Here is a 19,244-nt window from a genome sequence, read left to right on the forward strand (position 1 = left end):
GAATTAAAACAGAAAACAAAACGAAATCCCCCAAAACCCCCCCCAAGCCTCCAAAAAAACTTAGGTACTACAGACGCGGAATACTTTCCCGGACATCCAAACAACACAACAAATCTTAATACACGACGCCTAGCGACCACACATTTCCTATGGAAACGAGCGGACTCCATCAAAACAGAGACCAGTTTAATTAAGACCGCGGGGACTTCCGTCCTTTCCCGGAGCGGTAAGGAAGTTATCACAAAGAATTTTTTCGTCGATAAATATTTTAAGTGCTTTGAAACTTACTTGTACATACAGGATATTCTCCCTGGACCAAGTAGCGACAAACTGCTATCCCATCCTGGTCCTGTCCGAAAAACTCTTGGACAGTAAGTCAGTTTATTCGCACTGCACCAAAGAAAAAAGGGCCAAGTCAACTCTAAACGGGGCGAGATTCTGAACGTATAAGGAAATTCCGAGAAACAAAAAGGTATTGTGTATTTTTCCATTCAGTTTATAAAACTTACTTGACTGGGTGTATCTTGGTGTGTAGTATCCCTATACGGTCAGAACATATGCTGTTCAGCTTGATGATGTGGGACATTATTTTATCACACATTGTCTTGTTGACGATATTATTGTCGTTGGCATCAACTTCCCGTAGTAGGTCGACGATGGACCAGATCTTCACTGTAAAATACAAAATCATATCACAAGACCAGTGTCATTCGAGACAGAAAGATTAGGTCAGTCTAACAGCAGCAGTTTATAGTATTATACTACGGTACAATTATTATATACATCTATGTGTCTTCCTTCCTGGGCGGTGTAACTTTCCTGGTAAGATTCTTTCAGTTTAGTATTTGTTTTAAAATGTTCTCATTGACTGCTTTGAGAACAAAATTCAAAACTAAAATAAAAAAGCGAGAAGCTTACTTTAAGTATATAATTTCACAACCGGTATACATTGTACTTGGATTTATAGTATGAACTACAAATGTATTTGTTGATAATATTTTATACACATATAAATGTGTGTATTTTTGTACATTTTATGTCCGTAATTGCTTGTTTTCTATGATGTTTTAGAAGTTCTCCCAATTACAAAGTAAACGTGATCTAAATAAACTAAAGTACTAGCTTTGTAAAAGGTTATTTAACAAACTTCGGATCGATCTACCTGTAGTTTCAATGTAACCTTGTCAACTCGTAATCAATGAACAGACAGAGGCTTCGGGTACGTGGGACTGCAGTTTCATTACGTATATACGTAAAGTGTTCATGTGAATCAATCAGGAACACATTTCACTACAGTATAAACAAACAATGTAGACATTATTTTGGCCTTGTGCTCCAAGGCCTTGTCAAATACGAACTATCACGTAAGAAGGACATATTCCTCAACGACTTAAGGTCTTGTGCTTGGATTTAGGATTTTTTCCTTCATAGTGAATATTTTTACTGGCTTATTTTTATGATTCTTAAAATACCAAAATCACTATACAAGTCAGATAAGAAAAAATTCAAATGAATGGTGTAACAAATCAACAGCCTACAAAAGAGTACACCATCCATTAGTTGTAGCAGTTGGTTTGTTATACCACGAGAAGACTGACACATACCTTTAACGTCTACTGTTGGTTTGTTATACCACGAGAAGACTGACACTACCTTTAACGTCTACAGTTGGTTTGTTATACCACGAGAAGAAGACTGACACGTACCTTTAACGTCTACAGTTGGTTTGTTATACCACGAGAAGACTGACACGTACCTTTAACGTCTACTGTTGGTTTGTTATACCACGAGAAGAAGACTGACACGTACCTTTAACGTCTACAGTTGGTTTGTTATACCACGAGAAGAAGACTGACACGTACCTTTAACGTCTACAGTTGGTTTGTTATACCACGAGAAGAAGACTGACACGAACCTTTAACGTCTACAGTTGGTTGGTTATACCACGAGAAGAAGACTGACACGAACCTTTAACGTCTACAGTTGGTTGGTTATACCACGAGAAGAAGACTAACACGAACCTTTAACGTCTACAGTTGGTTTGTTATACCACGAGAAGAAGACTGACACGAACCTTTAACGTCTACAGTTGGTTTGTTATACCACGAGAAGACTGACACGACCTTTAACGTCTAAGTTGGTTTGTTATACCACGAGAAGAAGACTGACACGAACCTTTAACGTCTACAGTTGGTTTGTTATACCACGAGAAGAAGACTGACACGAACCTTTAACGTCTACAGTTGGTTTGTTATACCACGAGAAGAAGACTGACACTACCTTTAACGTCTACTGTTGGTTTGTTATACCACGAGAAGAAGACTGACACGTACCTTTAACGTCTACAGTTGGTTTGTTATACCACGAGAAGAAGACTGACACGAACCTTTAACGTCTACTGTTGGTTTGTTATACCACGAGAAGAAGACTGACACGAACCTTTAACGTCTACTGTTGGTTTGTTATACCACGAGAAGAAGACTGACACGTACCTTTAACGTCTACTGTTGGTTTGTTATACCACGAGAAGAAGACTGACACGTACCTTTAACGTCTACTGTTGGTTTGTTATACCACGAGAAGACTGACACGTACCTTTAACGTCTACTGTTGGTTTGTTATACCACGAGAAGAAGACTGACACGAACCTTTAACGTCTACAGTTGGTTTGTTATACCATGAGAAGAAGACTGACACGAACCTTTAACGTCTACAGTTGGTTTGTTATACCACGAGAAGAAGACTGACACGAACCTTTAACGTCTACAGTTGGTTTGTTATACCACGAGAAGAAGACTGACACGAACCTTTAACGTCTACAGTTGGTTTGTTATACCACGAGAAGAAGACTGACACGAACCTTTAACGTCTACAGTTGGTTTGTTATACCACGAGAAGAAGACTGACACGTACCTTTAACGTCTACAGTTGGTTTGTTATACCACGAGAAGAAGACTGACACGAACCTTTAACGTCTACAGTTGGTTTGTTATACCACGAGAAGAAGACTGACACACCTTTAACGTCTACTTTACCACGAGAAGACTGACACTACCTTTAACGTCTAGTGTTGGTTTGTTATACCACGAGAAGACTGACACGTACCTTTAACGTCTACTGTTGGTTTGTTATACCACGAGAAGAAAACTGACACTACCTTTAACGTCTACTGTTGGTTTGTTATACCACGAGAAGAAGACTGACACGTACCTTTAACGTCTACTGTTGGTTTGTTATACCACGAGAAGAAGACTGACACGTACCTTTAACGTCTACAGTTGGTTTGTTATACCACGAGAAGAAGACTGACACCTACCTTTAACGTCTATGTGGTTGGTTTGTTATACCACGAGAAGAAGACTGACACCTACCTTTAACGTCTACTGTTGGTTTGTTATACCACGAGAAGAAGACTGACACGTACCTTTAACGTCTACTGTTGGTTTGTTATACCACGAGAAGAAGACTGACACGTACCTTTAACGTCTACTGTTGGTTTGTTATACCACGAGAAGAAGACTGACACGTACCTTTAACGTCTACTGTTGGTTTGTTATACCACGAGAAGAAGACTGACACGTACCTTTAACGTCTACAGTTGGTTTGTTATACCACGAGAAGAAGACTGACACGTACCTTTAACGTCCTACAGTTGGTTTGTTATACCACGAGAAGAAGACTGACACGTACCTTTAACGTCTACTGTTGGTTTGTTATACCACGAGAAGAAGACTGACACGTACCTTTAACGTCTACAGTTGGTTTGTTATACCACGAGAAGAAGACTGACACGTACCTTTAACGTCTACTGTTGGTTTGTTATACCACGAGAAGAAGACTGACACGTACCTTTAACGTCTACTGTTGGTTTGTTATACCACGAGAAGAAGACTGACACGTACCTTTAACGTCTACTGTTGGTTTGTTATACCACGAGAAGAAGACTGACACGTACCTTTAACGTCTACTGTTGGTTTGTTATACCACGAGAAGAAGACTGACACGTACCTTTAACGTCTACAGTTGGTTTGTTATACCACGAGAAGAAGACTGACACGTACCTTTAACGTCTACTGTTGGTTTGTTATACCACGAGAAGAAGACTGACACGTACCTTTAACGTCTACAGTTGGTTTGTTATACCACGAGAAGAAGACTGACACGTACCTTTAACGTCTACTGTTGGTTTGTTATACCACGAGAAGAAGACTGACACGAACCTTTAACGTCTACAGTTGGTTTGTTATACCACGAGAAGAAGACTGACACTACCTTTAACGTCTACTGTTGGTTTGTTATACCACGAGAAGAAGACTGACACGTACCTTTAACGTCTACAGTTGGTTTGTTATACCACGAGAAGAAGACTGACACGTACCTTTAACGTCTACAGTTGGTTTGTTATACCACGAGAAGAAGACTGACACGTACCTTTAACGTCTACGGTTGGTTTTTATACCACGAAGAAGACTGACACGACCTTTACGTCTACGTGGTTTGTTATACACGGAAGAAGACTGACACGTACCTTTAACGTCTACTGTTGGTTTGTTATACCACGAGAAGAAGACTGACACGTACCTTTAACGTCTACTGTTGGTTTGTTATACCACGAGAAGAAGACTGACACGTACCTTTAACGTCTACAGTTGGTTTGTTATACCACGAGAAGAAGACTGACACGTACCTTTAACGTCTACAGTTGGTTTGTTATACCACGAGAAGAAGACTGACACGAACCTTTAACGTCTACAGTTGGTTTGTTATACCACGAGAAGAAGACTGACACGTACCTTTAACGTCTACAGTTGGTTTGTTATACCACGAGAAGAAGACTGACACGTACCTTTAACGTCTACAGTTGGTTTGTTATACCACGAAAAGAAGACTGACACGAACCTTTAACGTCTACAGTTGGTTTGTTATACCACGAGAAGAAGACTGACACGAACCTTTAACGTCTACTGTTGGTTTGTTATACCACGAGACGAGAAGAAGACTGACACGTACCTTTAACGTCTACAGTTGGTTTGTTATACCACGAGAAGAAGACTGACACGTACCTTTAACGTCTACGTTGGTTTGTTATACCACGAGAAGAAGACTGACACGTACCTTTAACGTCTACAGTTGGTTTGTTATACCACGAGAAGAAGACTGACACGAACCTTTAACGTCTACTGTTGGTTTGTTATACCACGAGAAGAAGACTGACACGAACCTTTAACGTCTACTGTTGGTTTGTTTATACCACGAGAAGAAGACTGACACGTACCTTTAACGTCTACAGTTGGTTTGTTATACCACGAGAAGAAGACTGACACGTACCTTTAACGTCTACAGTTGGTTTGTTATACCACGAGAAGAAGACTGACACGTACCTTTAACGTCTACAGTTGGTTTGTTATACCACGAGAAGAAGACTGACACGTACCTTTAACGTCTACAGTTGGTTTGTTATACCACGAGAAGAAGACTGACACGTACCTTTAACGTCTACTGTTGGTTTGTTATACCACGAGAAGAAGACTGACACGTACCTTTAACGTCTACAGTTGGTTTGTTATACCACGAGAAGAAGACTGACACGTACCTTTAACGTCTACAGTTGGTTTGTTATACCACGAGAAGAAGACTGACTGTACTTTAACGTCTACCTTATACCACGAGAAGTCTACTTTAACGTTGGTTTTTGTATACCACGAGAAGAAGACTGACACGTACCTTTAACGTCTACAGTTGGTTTGTTATACCACGAGAAGAAGACTGACACGTACCTTTAACGACTACCGTTGGTTTGTTATACCACGAGAAGAAGACTGACACGTACCTTTAACGTCTACAGTTGGTTTGTTATACCACGAAAAGAAGACTGACACGAACCTTTAACGTCTACAGTTGGTTTTTATACCACGAGAAGAAGACTGACACGTACCTTTAACGTCTACAGTTGGTTTGTTATACCACGAGAAGAAGACTGACACGTACCTTTAACGTCTACAGTTGGTTTGTTATACCACGAGAAGAAGACTGACAACCTTTAACGTCTACAGTTGGTTTGTTATACCACGAGAAGAAGACTGACACACGAACCTTTAACGTCTACAGTTGGTTTGTTATACCACGAGAAGAAGACTGACACGTACCTTTAACGTCTACCGTTGGTTTGTTATACCACGAGAAGAAGACTGACACGTACCTTTAACGTCTACAGTTGGTTTGTTATACCACGAAAAGAAGACTGACACGAACCTTTAACGTCTACAGTTGGTTTGTTATACCACGAGAAGAAGACTGACACGAACCTTTAACGTCTACAGTTGGTTTGTTATACCACGAGAAGAAGACTGACACGTACCTTTAACGTCTACTGTTGGTTTGTTATACCACGACTTGAAGAAGACTGACACGTACCTTTAACGTCTACAGTTGGTTTGTTATACCACGAGAAGAAGACTGACACGAACCTTTAACGTCTACAGTTGGTTTGTTATACCACGAGAAGAAGACTGACACGTACCTTTAACGTCTACAGTTGGTTTGTTATACCACGAGAAGAAGACTGACACGTACCTTTAACGTCTACAGTTGGTTTGTTATACCACGAGAAGAAGACTGACACATACCTTTAACGTCTACAGTTGGTTTGTTATACCACGAGAAGAAGACTGACACGTACCTTTAACGTCTACTGTTGGTTTGTTATACCACGAGAAGAAGACTGACACGTACCTTTAAGTCTACGTTGGTTTGTTATACCACGAGAAGAAGACTTACCTTTAACGTCTACTGTTGGTTTGTTATACCACGAGAAGAAGACTGACACGAACCTTTAACGTCTACAGTTGGTTTGTTATACCACGAGAAGAAGACTGACACGTACCTTTAACGTCTACTGTTGGTTTGTTATACCACGAGAAGAAGACTGACACGTACCTTTAACGTCTACAGTTGGTTTGTTATACCACGAGAAGAAGACTGACACGTACCTTTAACGTCTACAGTTGGTTTGTTATACCACGAGAAGAAGACTGACACGTACCTTTAACGTCTACGTTGGTTTGTTATACCACGAGAAGAAGACTGACACGTACCTTTAACGTCTACTGTTGGTTTGTTATACCACGAGAAGAAGACTGACACGTACCTTTAACGTCTACTGTTGGTTTGTTATACCACGAGAAGAAGACTGACACGTACCTTTAACGTCTACTGTTGGTTTGTTATACCACGAGAAGAAGACTGACACGTACCTTTAACGTCTACTGTTGGTTTGTTATACCACGAGAAGAAGACTGACACGTACCTTTAACGTCTACTGTTGGTTTGTTATACCACGAGAAGAAGACTGACACGTACCTTTAACGTCTACTGTTGGTTTGTTATACCACGAGAAGAAGACTGACACGTACCTTTAACGTCTACTGTTGGTTTGTTATACCACGAGAAGAAGACTGACACGTACCTTTAACGTCTACTGTTGGTTTGTTTATACCACGAGAAGAAGACTGACACGTACCTTTAACGTCTACTGTTGGTTTGTTATACCACGAGAAGAAGACTGACACGTACCTTTAACGTCTACTGTTGGTTTTTTATACCACGAGAAGAAGACTGACACGTACCTTTAACGTCTACTGTTGGTTTGTTATACCACGAGAAGAAGACTGACACGTACCTTTAACGTCTACTGTTGGTTTTATACCACGAGAAGAAGACTGACACGTACCTTTAACGTCTACAGTTGGTTTGTTATACCACGAGAAGAAGACTGACACGTACCTTTAACGTCTACAGTTGGTTTGTTATACCACGAGAAGAAGACTGACACGTACCTTTAACGTCTACTGTTGGTTTGTTATACCACGAGAAGAAGACTGACACGTACCTTTAACGTCTACTGTTGGTTTGTTATACCACGAGAAGAAGACTGACACGTACCTTTAACGTCTACTGTTGGTTTTTATACCACGAGAAGAAGACTGACACGTACCTTTAACGTCTACTGTTGGTTTTTTATACCACGAGAAGAAGACTGACACGTACCTTTAACGTCTACTGTTGGTTTGTTATACCACGAAGAAAACTGACAGACTGACTACGTTGGTTTTTATACCACGAGAAAAAGACTGACACGTACCTTTAACGTCTACTGTTGGTTTGTTATACCACGAGAAGAAGACTGACACGTACCTTTAACGTCTACTGTTGGTTTGTTATACCACGAGAAGAAGACTGACACGTACCTTTAACGTCTACAGTTGGTTTGTTATACCACGAGAAGAAGACTGACACGAACCTTTAACGTCTACAGTTGGTTTGTTATACCACGAGAAGAAGACTGACACGTACCTTTAACGTCTACTGTTGGTTTGTTATACCACGAGAAGACTGACACGTACCTTTAACGTCTACAGTTGGTTTGTTATACCACGAGAAGAAGACTGACACGAACCTTTAACGTCTACAGTTGGTTTGTTATACCACGAAGAAGACTGACACTTACCTTTAACGTCTACAGTTGGTTTGTTATACCACGAGAAGAAGACTGACACGTACCTTTAACGTCTACAGTTGGTTTGTTATACCACGAGAAGAAGACTGACACGTACCTTTAACGTCTACTGTTGGTTTGTTATACCACGAGAAGAAGACTGACACGTACCTTTAACGTCTACAGTTGGTTTGTTATACCACGAGAAGAAGACTGACACGTACCTTTAACGTCTACAGTTGGTTTGTTATACCACGAAAAGAAGACTGACACGAACCTTTAACGTCTACAGTTGGTTTGTTATACCACGAGAAGAAGAAGACTGACACGAACCTTTAACGTCTACTGTTGGTTTGTTATACCACGAGAAGACTGACACGACCTTTAACGTCTACAGTTGGTTTGTTATACCACGAGAAGAAGACTGACACGAACCTTTAACGTCTACAGTTGGTTTGTTATACCACGAGAAGAAGACTGACACGAACCTTTAACGTCTACAGTTGGTTTGTTATACCACGAGAAGAAGACTGACACGTACCTTTAACGTCTACAGTTGGTTTGTTATACCACGAGAAGAAAGACTGACACGTACCTTTAACGTCTACAGTTGGTTTGTTATACCACGAGAAGAAGACTGACACGTACCTTTAACGTCTACTGTTGGTTTTTTATACCACGAGAAGAAAACTGACACGTACCTTTAATGTCTACAGTTGGTTTGTTATACCACGAGAAGAAGACTGACACGTACCTTTAACGTCTACAGTTGGTTTGTTATACCACGAGAAGAAGACTGACACGTACCTTTAACGTCTACGGTTGGTTTGTTATACCACGAGAAGAAGACTGACACGTACCTTTAACGTCTACAGTTGGTTTGTTATACCACGAGAAGAAGACTGACACGTACCTTTAACGTCTACTGTTGGTTTGTTATACCACGAGAAGAAGACTGACACGTACCTTTAACGTCTACAGTTGGTTTGTTATACCACGAGAAGAAGACTGACACGTACCTTTAACGTCTACTGTTGGTTTGTTATACCACGAGAAGAAGACTGACACGTACCTTTAACGTCTACGTTTGGTTTGTTATACCACGAGAAGAAGACTGACACGTACCTTTAACGTCTACTGTTGGTTTGTTATACCACGAGAAGAAGACTGACACGTACCTTTAACGTCTACTGTTGGTTTGTTATACCACGAGAAGAAGACTGACACGTACCTTTAACGTCTACTGTTGGTTTTTATACCACGAGAAGAAGACTGACACGTACCTTTAACGTCTACTGTTGGTTTGTTATACCACGAGAAGAAGACTGACACGTACCTTTAACGTCTACTGTTGGTTTGTTATACCACGAGAAGAAGACTGACACGTACCTTTAACGTCTACTGTTGGTTTGTTATACCACGAGAAGAAGACTGACACGTACCTTTAACGTCTACTGTTGGTTTGTTATACCACGAGAAGAAGACTGACACGTACCTTTAACGTCTACTGTTGGTTTGTTATACCACGAGAAGAAGACTGACACGTACCTTTAACGTCTACAGTTGGTTTGTTATACCACGAGAAGAAGACTGACACGTACCTTTAACGTCTACTGTTGGTTTGTTATACCACGAGAAGAAGACTGACACGTACCTTTAACGTCTACAGTTGGTTTGTTATACCACGAGAAGAAGACTGACACGTACCTTTAACGTCTACTGTTGGTTTGTTATACCACGAGAAGAAGACTGACACGTACCTTTAACGTCTACAGTTGGTTTGTTATACCACGAGAAGAAGAAGACTGACACGTACCTTTAACGTCTACTGTTGGTTTTGTTATACCACGAGAAGAAGACTGACACGTACCTTTAACGTCTACTGTTGGTTTGTTATACCACGAGAAGAAGACTGACACGTACCTTTAACGTCTACAGTTGGTTTGTTATACCACGAGAAGAAGACTGACACGTACTTTAACGTCTACTGTTGGTTTGTTATACCACGAGAAGAAAACTGACACGTACCTTTAACGTCTACAGTTGGTTTGTTATACCACGAGAAAAAGACTGACACTACCTTTAACGTCTACTGTTGGTTTGTTATACCACGAGAAGAAGACTGACACGTACCTTTAACGTCTACTGTTGGTTTGTTATACCACGAGAAGAAGACTGACACGTACCTTTAACGTCTACTGTTGGTTTGTTTATACCACGAGAAAGAAGACTGACACGTACCTTTAACGTCTACTGTTGGTTTGTTATACCACGAGAAGAAGACTGACACGTACCTTTAACGTCTACAGTTGGTTTGTTATACCACGAGAAGAAGACTGACACGTACCTTTAACGTCTACTGTTGGTTTGTTATACCACGAGAAGAAGACTGACACGTACCTTTAACGTCTACAGTTGGTTTGTTATACCACGAGAAGAAGACTGACACGTACCTTTAACGTCTACAGTTGGTTTGTTATACCACGAGAAGAAGACTGACACGTACCTTTAACGTCTACAGTTGGTTTGTTATACCACGAGAAGAAGACTGACACGTACCTTTAACGTCTACAGTTGGTTTGTTATACCACGAGAAGAAGACTGACACGTACCTTTAACGTCTACTGTTGGTTTGTTATACCACGAGAAGAAGACTGACACGTACCTTTAACGTCTACAGTTGGTTTGTTATACCACGAGAAGAAGACTGACACGTACCTTTAACGTCTACAGTTGGTTTTTTATACCACGAGAAGAAGACTGACACGTACCTTTAACGTCTACAGTTGGTTTGTTATACCACGAGAAGAAGACTGACACGTACCTTTAACGTCTACAGTTGGTTTGTTATACCACGAGAAGAAGACTGACACGAACCTTTAACGTCTACTGTTGGTTTGTTATACCACGAGAAGAAGACTGACACGAACTTTTAACGTCTACAGTTGGTTTGTTATACCACGAGAAGACTGACACTTGCCTTTAACGTCTACAGTTGGTTTGTTATACCACGAAAAGAAGACTGACACGAACCTTTAACGTCTACAGTTGGTTTGTTATACCACGAGAAGAAGACTGACCACATACCTTTAACGAGAACCACGAGAAGAAGACTGACACGAACCTTTAACGTCTACAGTTGGTTTGTTATACCACGAGAAGAAGACTGACACGTACCTTTAACGTCTACAGTGGTTTGTTATACCACGAGAAGAAGACTGACACGACCTTTACGTCTACAGTTGGTTTGGTTTGTTATAACCACGAGTTATAGAGAAGAAGACTGACACGTACCTTTAACGTCTACAGTTGGTTTTGTTATACCACGAGAAGAAGACTGACACGTACCTTTAACGTCTACAGTTGGTTTGTTATACCACGAGAAGAAGACTGACACGTACCTTCTAACGTCTACTGTTGGTTTGTTTATTCTGACACGAACCTTTAACGTCTACTTGTTGGGTTTGTTATACCACGAGAGAGAGACTGACACTACCTTTAACGTCTACAGGTTGGTTTGTTATACCACGAGGAAGAAGACTGAACACGTACCTTTAACGGTCTACGGTTGGTTTGTTATACCACGAGAAGAAGACTGACACGTACCTTTAAAAACGTCTAACTTTGGTTTGTTAATACCCAGGGCAAAAGGACCTTTAACGTCTACAGTTTGGAATTGTTTATACCACGAGAAGAAGACTGACACGATACCTTTAACGTCTACAGTTGGTTTGTTTATACCACGAGAAGAAGACTGACACTGTACCTTTAACGGTCTACTGGTTGGTTTGTTATACCACGAAGAAGGAAGACTGACAACTTTACTTTAACGTCTACTGTTGGTAGTTTTTATATAGGAAATAAAGTAGTTCACAGTAACTTTATAGGAAATATAGTTCACATAATTTTATATGGAAATAAAGTAGTTCACATAACTTTATAGGAAATAAAGTAGTTCACACTAACTTTATTAGGAAATAAAGTAGTTCACAATAACTTTATAGGAAATAAAGTAGTTCACACTAACTTTATAGGAAATAAAGTAGTTCACATAGTAACTTTATAGGAAATAAAGTAGTTCACAATAACTTTATAGGAAATAAAGTAGTTCACATAGTAACTTTATAGGAAATAAAGTAGTTCACAATAACTTTATAGGAAATAAAGTAGTTCAAAGTAACTTTATAGGAAATAAAGTAGTTCACACTTTTACGAATAAAGTATTTATAGGAAATAAAGTAGTTCACACTAACTTTATAGGAAATAAAGTAGTTCACAATAACTTTATAGGAAATAAGTAGTTCACATATTATAGAAATAAAGTAGTTCACACTAACTTTATAGGAAATAAAGTAGTTCACATAACTTTATAGGAAATAAAGTAGTTCACACTAACTTTATAGGAAATAAAGTAGTTCATAGTAACTTTATAGGAAATAAAGTAGTTCACATAACACATAGAAATAAAGTAGTTCATATAACTTTATAGGAAATAAATAGTTCAAATAACTTATAGTTCACAATAACTTATAGGAAATAAAGTAGTTCAATAACTTATAGGAAATAAAGTAGTTCACAATAACTTCATAGGAAATAAAGTAGTTCATAGTAACTTTATAGGAAATAAAGTAGTTCACAATAACTTTATAGGAAATAAAGTAGTTCACAATAACTTTATAGGAAATAAAGTAGTTCACATAACTTTATAGGAAATAAAGTAGTTCACAATAACTTTATAGGAAATAAAGTAGTTCACACTAACTTTATAGGAAATAAAGTAGTTCAATAACTTTATAGGAAATAAAGTAGTTCACACTAACTTTATAGGAAATAAAGTAGTTCACAATAACTTCATAGGAAATAAAGTAGTTCATAGTAACTTTATAGGAAATAAAGTAGTTCACACTTACTTTATAGGAAATAAAGTAGTTCACACTAACTTTATAGGAAATAAAGTAGTTCACAATAACTTCATAGGAAATAAATTAGTTCATAGTAACTTTGTAGGAAATAAAGTAGTTCACAATAACTTCATAGGAAATAAAGTAGTTCATAGTAACTTTATAGGAAATAAAGTAGTTCACACTAATTTTATAGAAAATAAAGTAGTTCACAATAACTTTATAGGAAATAAAGTAGTTCATACTAACTTTATAGGAAATAAAGTAGTTCACAATAACTTTATAGGAAATAAAGTAGTTCACACTAACTTTATAGGAAATAAAGTAGTTCATAGTGACTTTTTAGGAAATACAGTAGTTCACAGTAAATCTATAGGAAATAAAGTAGTTCACAATAACTTCATAGGAAATAAAGTAGTTCACCCTAGCTTTATAGGAAATAAAGTAGTTCACAATAACTTTATAGGAAATAAAGTAGTTCACAATAACTTTATAGGAAATAAAGTAGTTCACAATAACTTCATAGGAAATAAAGTAGTTCATAGTAACTTTATAGGAAATAAAATAGTTCACAATAACTTTATAGAAAATAAAGTAGTTCATAGTAACTTTATAGGAAATAAAGTAGTTCACAATAACTTTATAGGAAATAAAGTAGTTCACACTAACTTTATAGGAAATAAAGTAGTTCACACTAACTTTATAGGAAATAAAGTAGTTCACACTAACTTTATAGGAAATAAAGTAGTTCAAACTTTATAGGAAATAAAGTAGTTCACACTAACTTTATAGGAAATAAAGTAGTTCACAATAACTTTATAGGAAATAAAGTAGTTCACAATAACTTTTATAGGAAATAAAGTAGTTCACAATAACTTCATAGGAAATAAAGTAGTTCATAGTAACTTTATAGGAAATAAAATAGTTCACACTAACTTTATAGGAAATAAAGTAGTTCACAATAACTTCATAGGAAATAAAGTAGTTCACAGTAACTTTATAGGAAATAAAGTAGTTCACAATAACTTTATAGGAAATAAAGTAGTTCACAATAACTTTATAGGAAATAAAGTAGTTCATAGTAACTTTATAGGAAATAAAGTAGTTCACAATAACTTTATAGGAAATAAAGTAGTTCACAATAACTTTATAGGAAATAAAGTAGTTCACACTAACTTTATAGGAAATAAAGTAGTTCACACTAACTTTATAGGAAATAAAGTAGTTCACAATAACTTTATAGGAAATAAAGTAGTTCATAGTAACTTTATAGGAAATAAAGTAGTTCACAGTATCTTTATTGGAAATAAAGTAGTTCACACTTACTTTATAGGAAATAAAGTAGTTCACAGTAACTTTATAGGAAATAAAGTAGTTCACATAACTTTATAGGAAATAAAGTAGTTCACAATAACTTTATAGGAAATAAAGTAGTTCACACTAACTTTATAGGAAATAAAGTAGTTCACAATAACTTTATAGGAAATAAAGTAGTTCACAATAACTTCATAGGAAATAAAGTAGTTCATAGTAACTTTATAGGAAATAAAGTAGTTCACACTAACTTTATAGGAAATAAAGTAGTTCACACTAACTTTATAGGAAATAAAGTAGTTCACACTAACTTATAGGAAATAAAGTAGTTCAATAACTTTATAGGAAATAAAGTAGTTCACAATAACTTCATAGGAAATAAAGTAGTTCATATAACTTTATAGGAAATAAAGTAGTTCACACTAACTTTATAGGAAATAAAATAGTTCACAATAACTTTATAGGAAATAAAGTAGTTCACAATAACTTATAGAAATAAAGTGTTCATAACTTATAGGAAATAAAGTAGTTCACAGTAACTTTATAGGAAATAAAGTAGTTCACACTAACTTTATAGGAAATAAAGTAGTTCACACTAACTTTATAGGAAATAAAGTAGTTCACACTAACTTTTATAGGAAATAAAGTAGTTCACACTAACTTTATAGGAAATAAAGTAGTTCACTAACTTTATAGGAAATAAAGTAGTTCATAGTAACTTTATAGGAAATAAAGTAGTTCACACTAACTTTATAGGAAATAAAGTAGTTCACAATAACTTTAGGAAATAAAGTAGTTCACACTAACTTTATAGGAAATAAAGTAGTTCACAATAACTTATAGGAAATAAAGTAGTTCATATAACTTTATAGGAAATAAAGTAGTTCACAATAACTTTATAGGAAATAAAGTAGTTCACAATAACTTTATAGGAAATAAAGTAGTTCATACTAACTTTATAGGAAATAAAGTAGTTCACAATAACTTTATAGGAAATAAAGTAGTTCACACTAACTTTATAGGAAATAAAGTAGTTCATAGTAACTTTATAGGAAATAAAGTAGTTCACAGTAATCTTTATAGGAAATAAAGTAGTTCACAATAACTTATAGGAAATAAAGTAGTTCACACTACTTTATAGGAAATAAAGTAGTTCACAATAACTTTATAGGAAATAAAGTAGTTCACAATAACTTTATAGGAAATAAAGTAGTTCACAATAACTTCATAGGAAATAAAGTAGTTCATAGTAACTTTATAGGAAATAAAGTAGTTCACAATAACTTTATAGGAAATAAAGTAGTTCACAATAACTTATAGGAAATAAAGTAGTTCATAGTAACTTTATAGGAAATAAAGTAGTTCACAATAACTTTATAGGAAATAAAGTAGTTCACCTAACTTTATAGGAAATAAAGTAGTTCACACTAACTTTATAGGAAATAAAGTAGTTCACAATAACTTCATAGGAAATAAAGTAGTTCATAGTAACTTTATAGGAAATAAAGTAGTTCACACTTACTTTATAGGAAATAAAGTAGTTCACACTAACTTTATAGGAAATAAAGTAGTTCACAATAACTTTATAGGAAATAAATTAGTTCATAGTAACTTTATAGGAAATAAAGTAGTTCACAATAACTTCATAGGAAATAAAGTAGTTCATAGTAACTTTATAGGAAATAAAGTAGTTCACAAGTAACTTCATAGGAAATAAAGTAGTTCACTAACTTTATAGGAAATAAAGTAGTTCACATAATTATAGGAAATAAAGTAGTTCACAATAACTTCATAGGAAATAAAGTAGTTCATAGTAACTTTATAGGAAATACAGTAGTTCACAATAACTTTATAGGAAATAAAGTAGTTCATAGTGACTTTATAGGAAATAAAGTAGTTCACACTAACTTTATAGGAAATAAAGTAGTTCACACTATTTTTATAGGAAATAAAGTAGTTCACACTTACTTTATAGGAAATAAAGTAGTTCACAATAACTTTATAGGAAATAAAGTAGTTCATAGTAACTTTATAGGAAATAAAGTAGTTCAAAGTTACTTTATATGAAATAAAGTAGTTCACACTAACTTTATAGGAAATAAAGTAGTTCATAGTAACTTTATAGGAAATAAAGTAGTTCACAGTAACTTTATAGGAAATAAAGTAGTTCACACTAAAGTAACTTTATAGGAAATAAAGTAGTTCACACTAACTTTATAGGAAATAAAGTAGTTCATAGTAACTTTATAGGAAATACAGTAGTTCACACTAACTTTATAGGAAATAAAGTAGTTCACAATAACTTTATCGGAAATAAAGTAGTTCATAGTAACTTTATAGGAAATAAAGTAGTTCACACTAACTTTATAGGAATTAAAGTTGTTCACAGTAACTTTATAGGAAACAAAGTAGTTCACAATAACTTCATAGGAAATAAAGTAGTTCACACTAACTTTATAGGAAATAAAGTAGTTCACAATAACTTTATAGGAAATAAAGTAGTTCACAGTAACTTTATAGGAAACAAAGTTGTTCACAATAACTTTATAAGAAATAAAGTAGTTCACACTAACTTTATATGAAATAAAGTAGTTCACAGTAACTTTATAGGAAATAAAGTAGTTCATAGTAACTTTATAGGAAATAAAGTAGTTCACACTAACTTTATAGGAAATAAAGTAGTTCATAGTAACTTTATAGGAAATACAGTAGTTCACACTAACTTTATAGGAAATAAAGTAGTTCACAATAACTTTATCGGAAATAAAGTAGTTCATAGTAACTTTATAGGAAATAAAGTAGTTCACAGTAACTTTATAGGAAACAAAGTAGTTCACAATAACTTCATAGGAAATAAAGTAGTTCACACTAACTTTATAGGAAATAAAGTAGTTCATAGTAACTTATAGGAAATAAAGTAGTTCATAGTAACTTTATAGGAAATAAAGTAGTTCACACTAACTTTATAGGAAATAAAGTAGTTCATAGTAACTTTATAGGAAATAAAGTAGTTCACACTAACTTTATAGGAAATAAAGCAGTTCACACTAACTTTATAGGAAATAAAGTAGTTCATATTAACTTTATAGGAAATAAAGTAGTTCACACTACCTTTATAGGAAATAAAGTAGTTCACACTAACTTTATAGGAAATAAAGTAGTTCATAGTAACTTTATAGGAAATACAGTAGTTCACACTAACTTTATAGGAAATAAAGTAGTTCACACTAACTTTATAGGAAATAAAGTAGTTCACAATAACTTTATAGGAAATAAAGTAGTTCATAGTAACTTTATAGGAAATAAAGTAGTTTACAATAACTTCATAGGAAATAAAGTAGTTCATAGTAACTTTATAGAAAATAAAGTAGTTCACACTAATTTTATAGAAAATAAAGTAGTTCACAATAACTTTATAGGAAATAAAGTAGTTCATACTTTATAGGAAGTAAAGTAGTTCACAATAACTTTATAGGAAATAAAGTAGTTCACACTAACTTTATAGGAAATAAAGTAGTTCACAATAACTTTATAGGAAATAAAGTAGTTCACACTAACTTTATAGGAAATAAAGTAGTTCATAGTGACTTTTTAGGAAATACAGTAGTTCACAGTAAATCTATAGGAAATAAAGTAGTTCACAATAACTTCATAGGAAATAAAGTAGTTCACCCTAGCTTTATAGGAAATAAAGTAGTTCACAATAACTTTATAGGAAATAAAGTAGTTCATAGTGACTTTATAGGAAATAAAGTAGTTCACACTTACTTTATAGGAAATAAAGTAGTTCACACTATTTTTATAGGAAATAAAGTAGTTCACACTTACTTTATAGGAAATAAAGTAGTTCATAGTAACTTTATAGGAAATAAAGTAGTTCATAGTAACTTTATAGGAAATAAAGTAGTTCACACTAACTTTATAGGAAATAAAGTAGTTCACACTAACTTTATAGGAAATAAAGTAGTTCACAATAACTTCATAGGAAATAAAGTAGTTCATAGTAACTTTATAGGAAATAAAGTAGTTCACACTAACTTTATAGGAAATAAAGTAGTTCACAATAACTTTATAGGAAATAAAGTAGTTCACAATAATTTTATAGGAAATAAAGTAGTTCACACTAACTTTATAGGAAATAAAGTAGTTCACAATAACTTTATAGGAAATAAAGTAGTTCACAATAACTTCATAGGAAATAAAGTAGTTCACAATAACTTCATAGGAAATAAAGTAGTTCATAGTTACTTTATAGGAAATAAAGTAGTTCACAATAACTTTATAGGAAATAAAGTAGTTCACAATAACTTCACAGGAAATAAAGTAGTTCACAATAACTTCTTAGGAAATAAGGTAGTCCACAGTAACTTTATAGGAAATAAAGTAGTTCACCGTAATTTTATAAGAAATAAAGTAGTTCATAGTTACTTTATAGGGAATACAGTAGTTCACAGTAACTTTATAGGAACGACATCAGGAGCATCTATAGGCTTAATGTACTTTTTTAAGTGTGAATATATATAATTATTTAAATT

General features: G+C 35.0%; 1 protein-coding gene across 1 annotated transcript in view; it reads right to left on the reverse strand.

The window, feature by feature from the left end:
- LOC138334040 (uncharacterized) overlaps window positions 1-19,244 on the reverse strand; it is a 28,735-nt gene that overhangs the window by 2,270 nt on the left and 7,221 nt on the right. Inside the window, exon 2 of the mRNA XM_069282757.1 lies at window positions 510-672. Coding sequence (XP_069138858.1) covers window positions 510-672 — 163 coding nt within the window. The remainder of the gene's footprint in view (window positions 1-509; window positions 673-19,244) is intronic.

Source organism: Argopecten irradians, chromosome 10, assembly GCF_041381155.1.
Source record: "Argopecten irradians isolate NY chromosome 10, Ai_NY, whole genome shotgun sequence".
Lineage (NCBI taxonomy): Eukaryota > Metazoa > Mollusca > Bivalvia > Pectinida > Pectinidae > Argopecten > Argopecten irradians.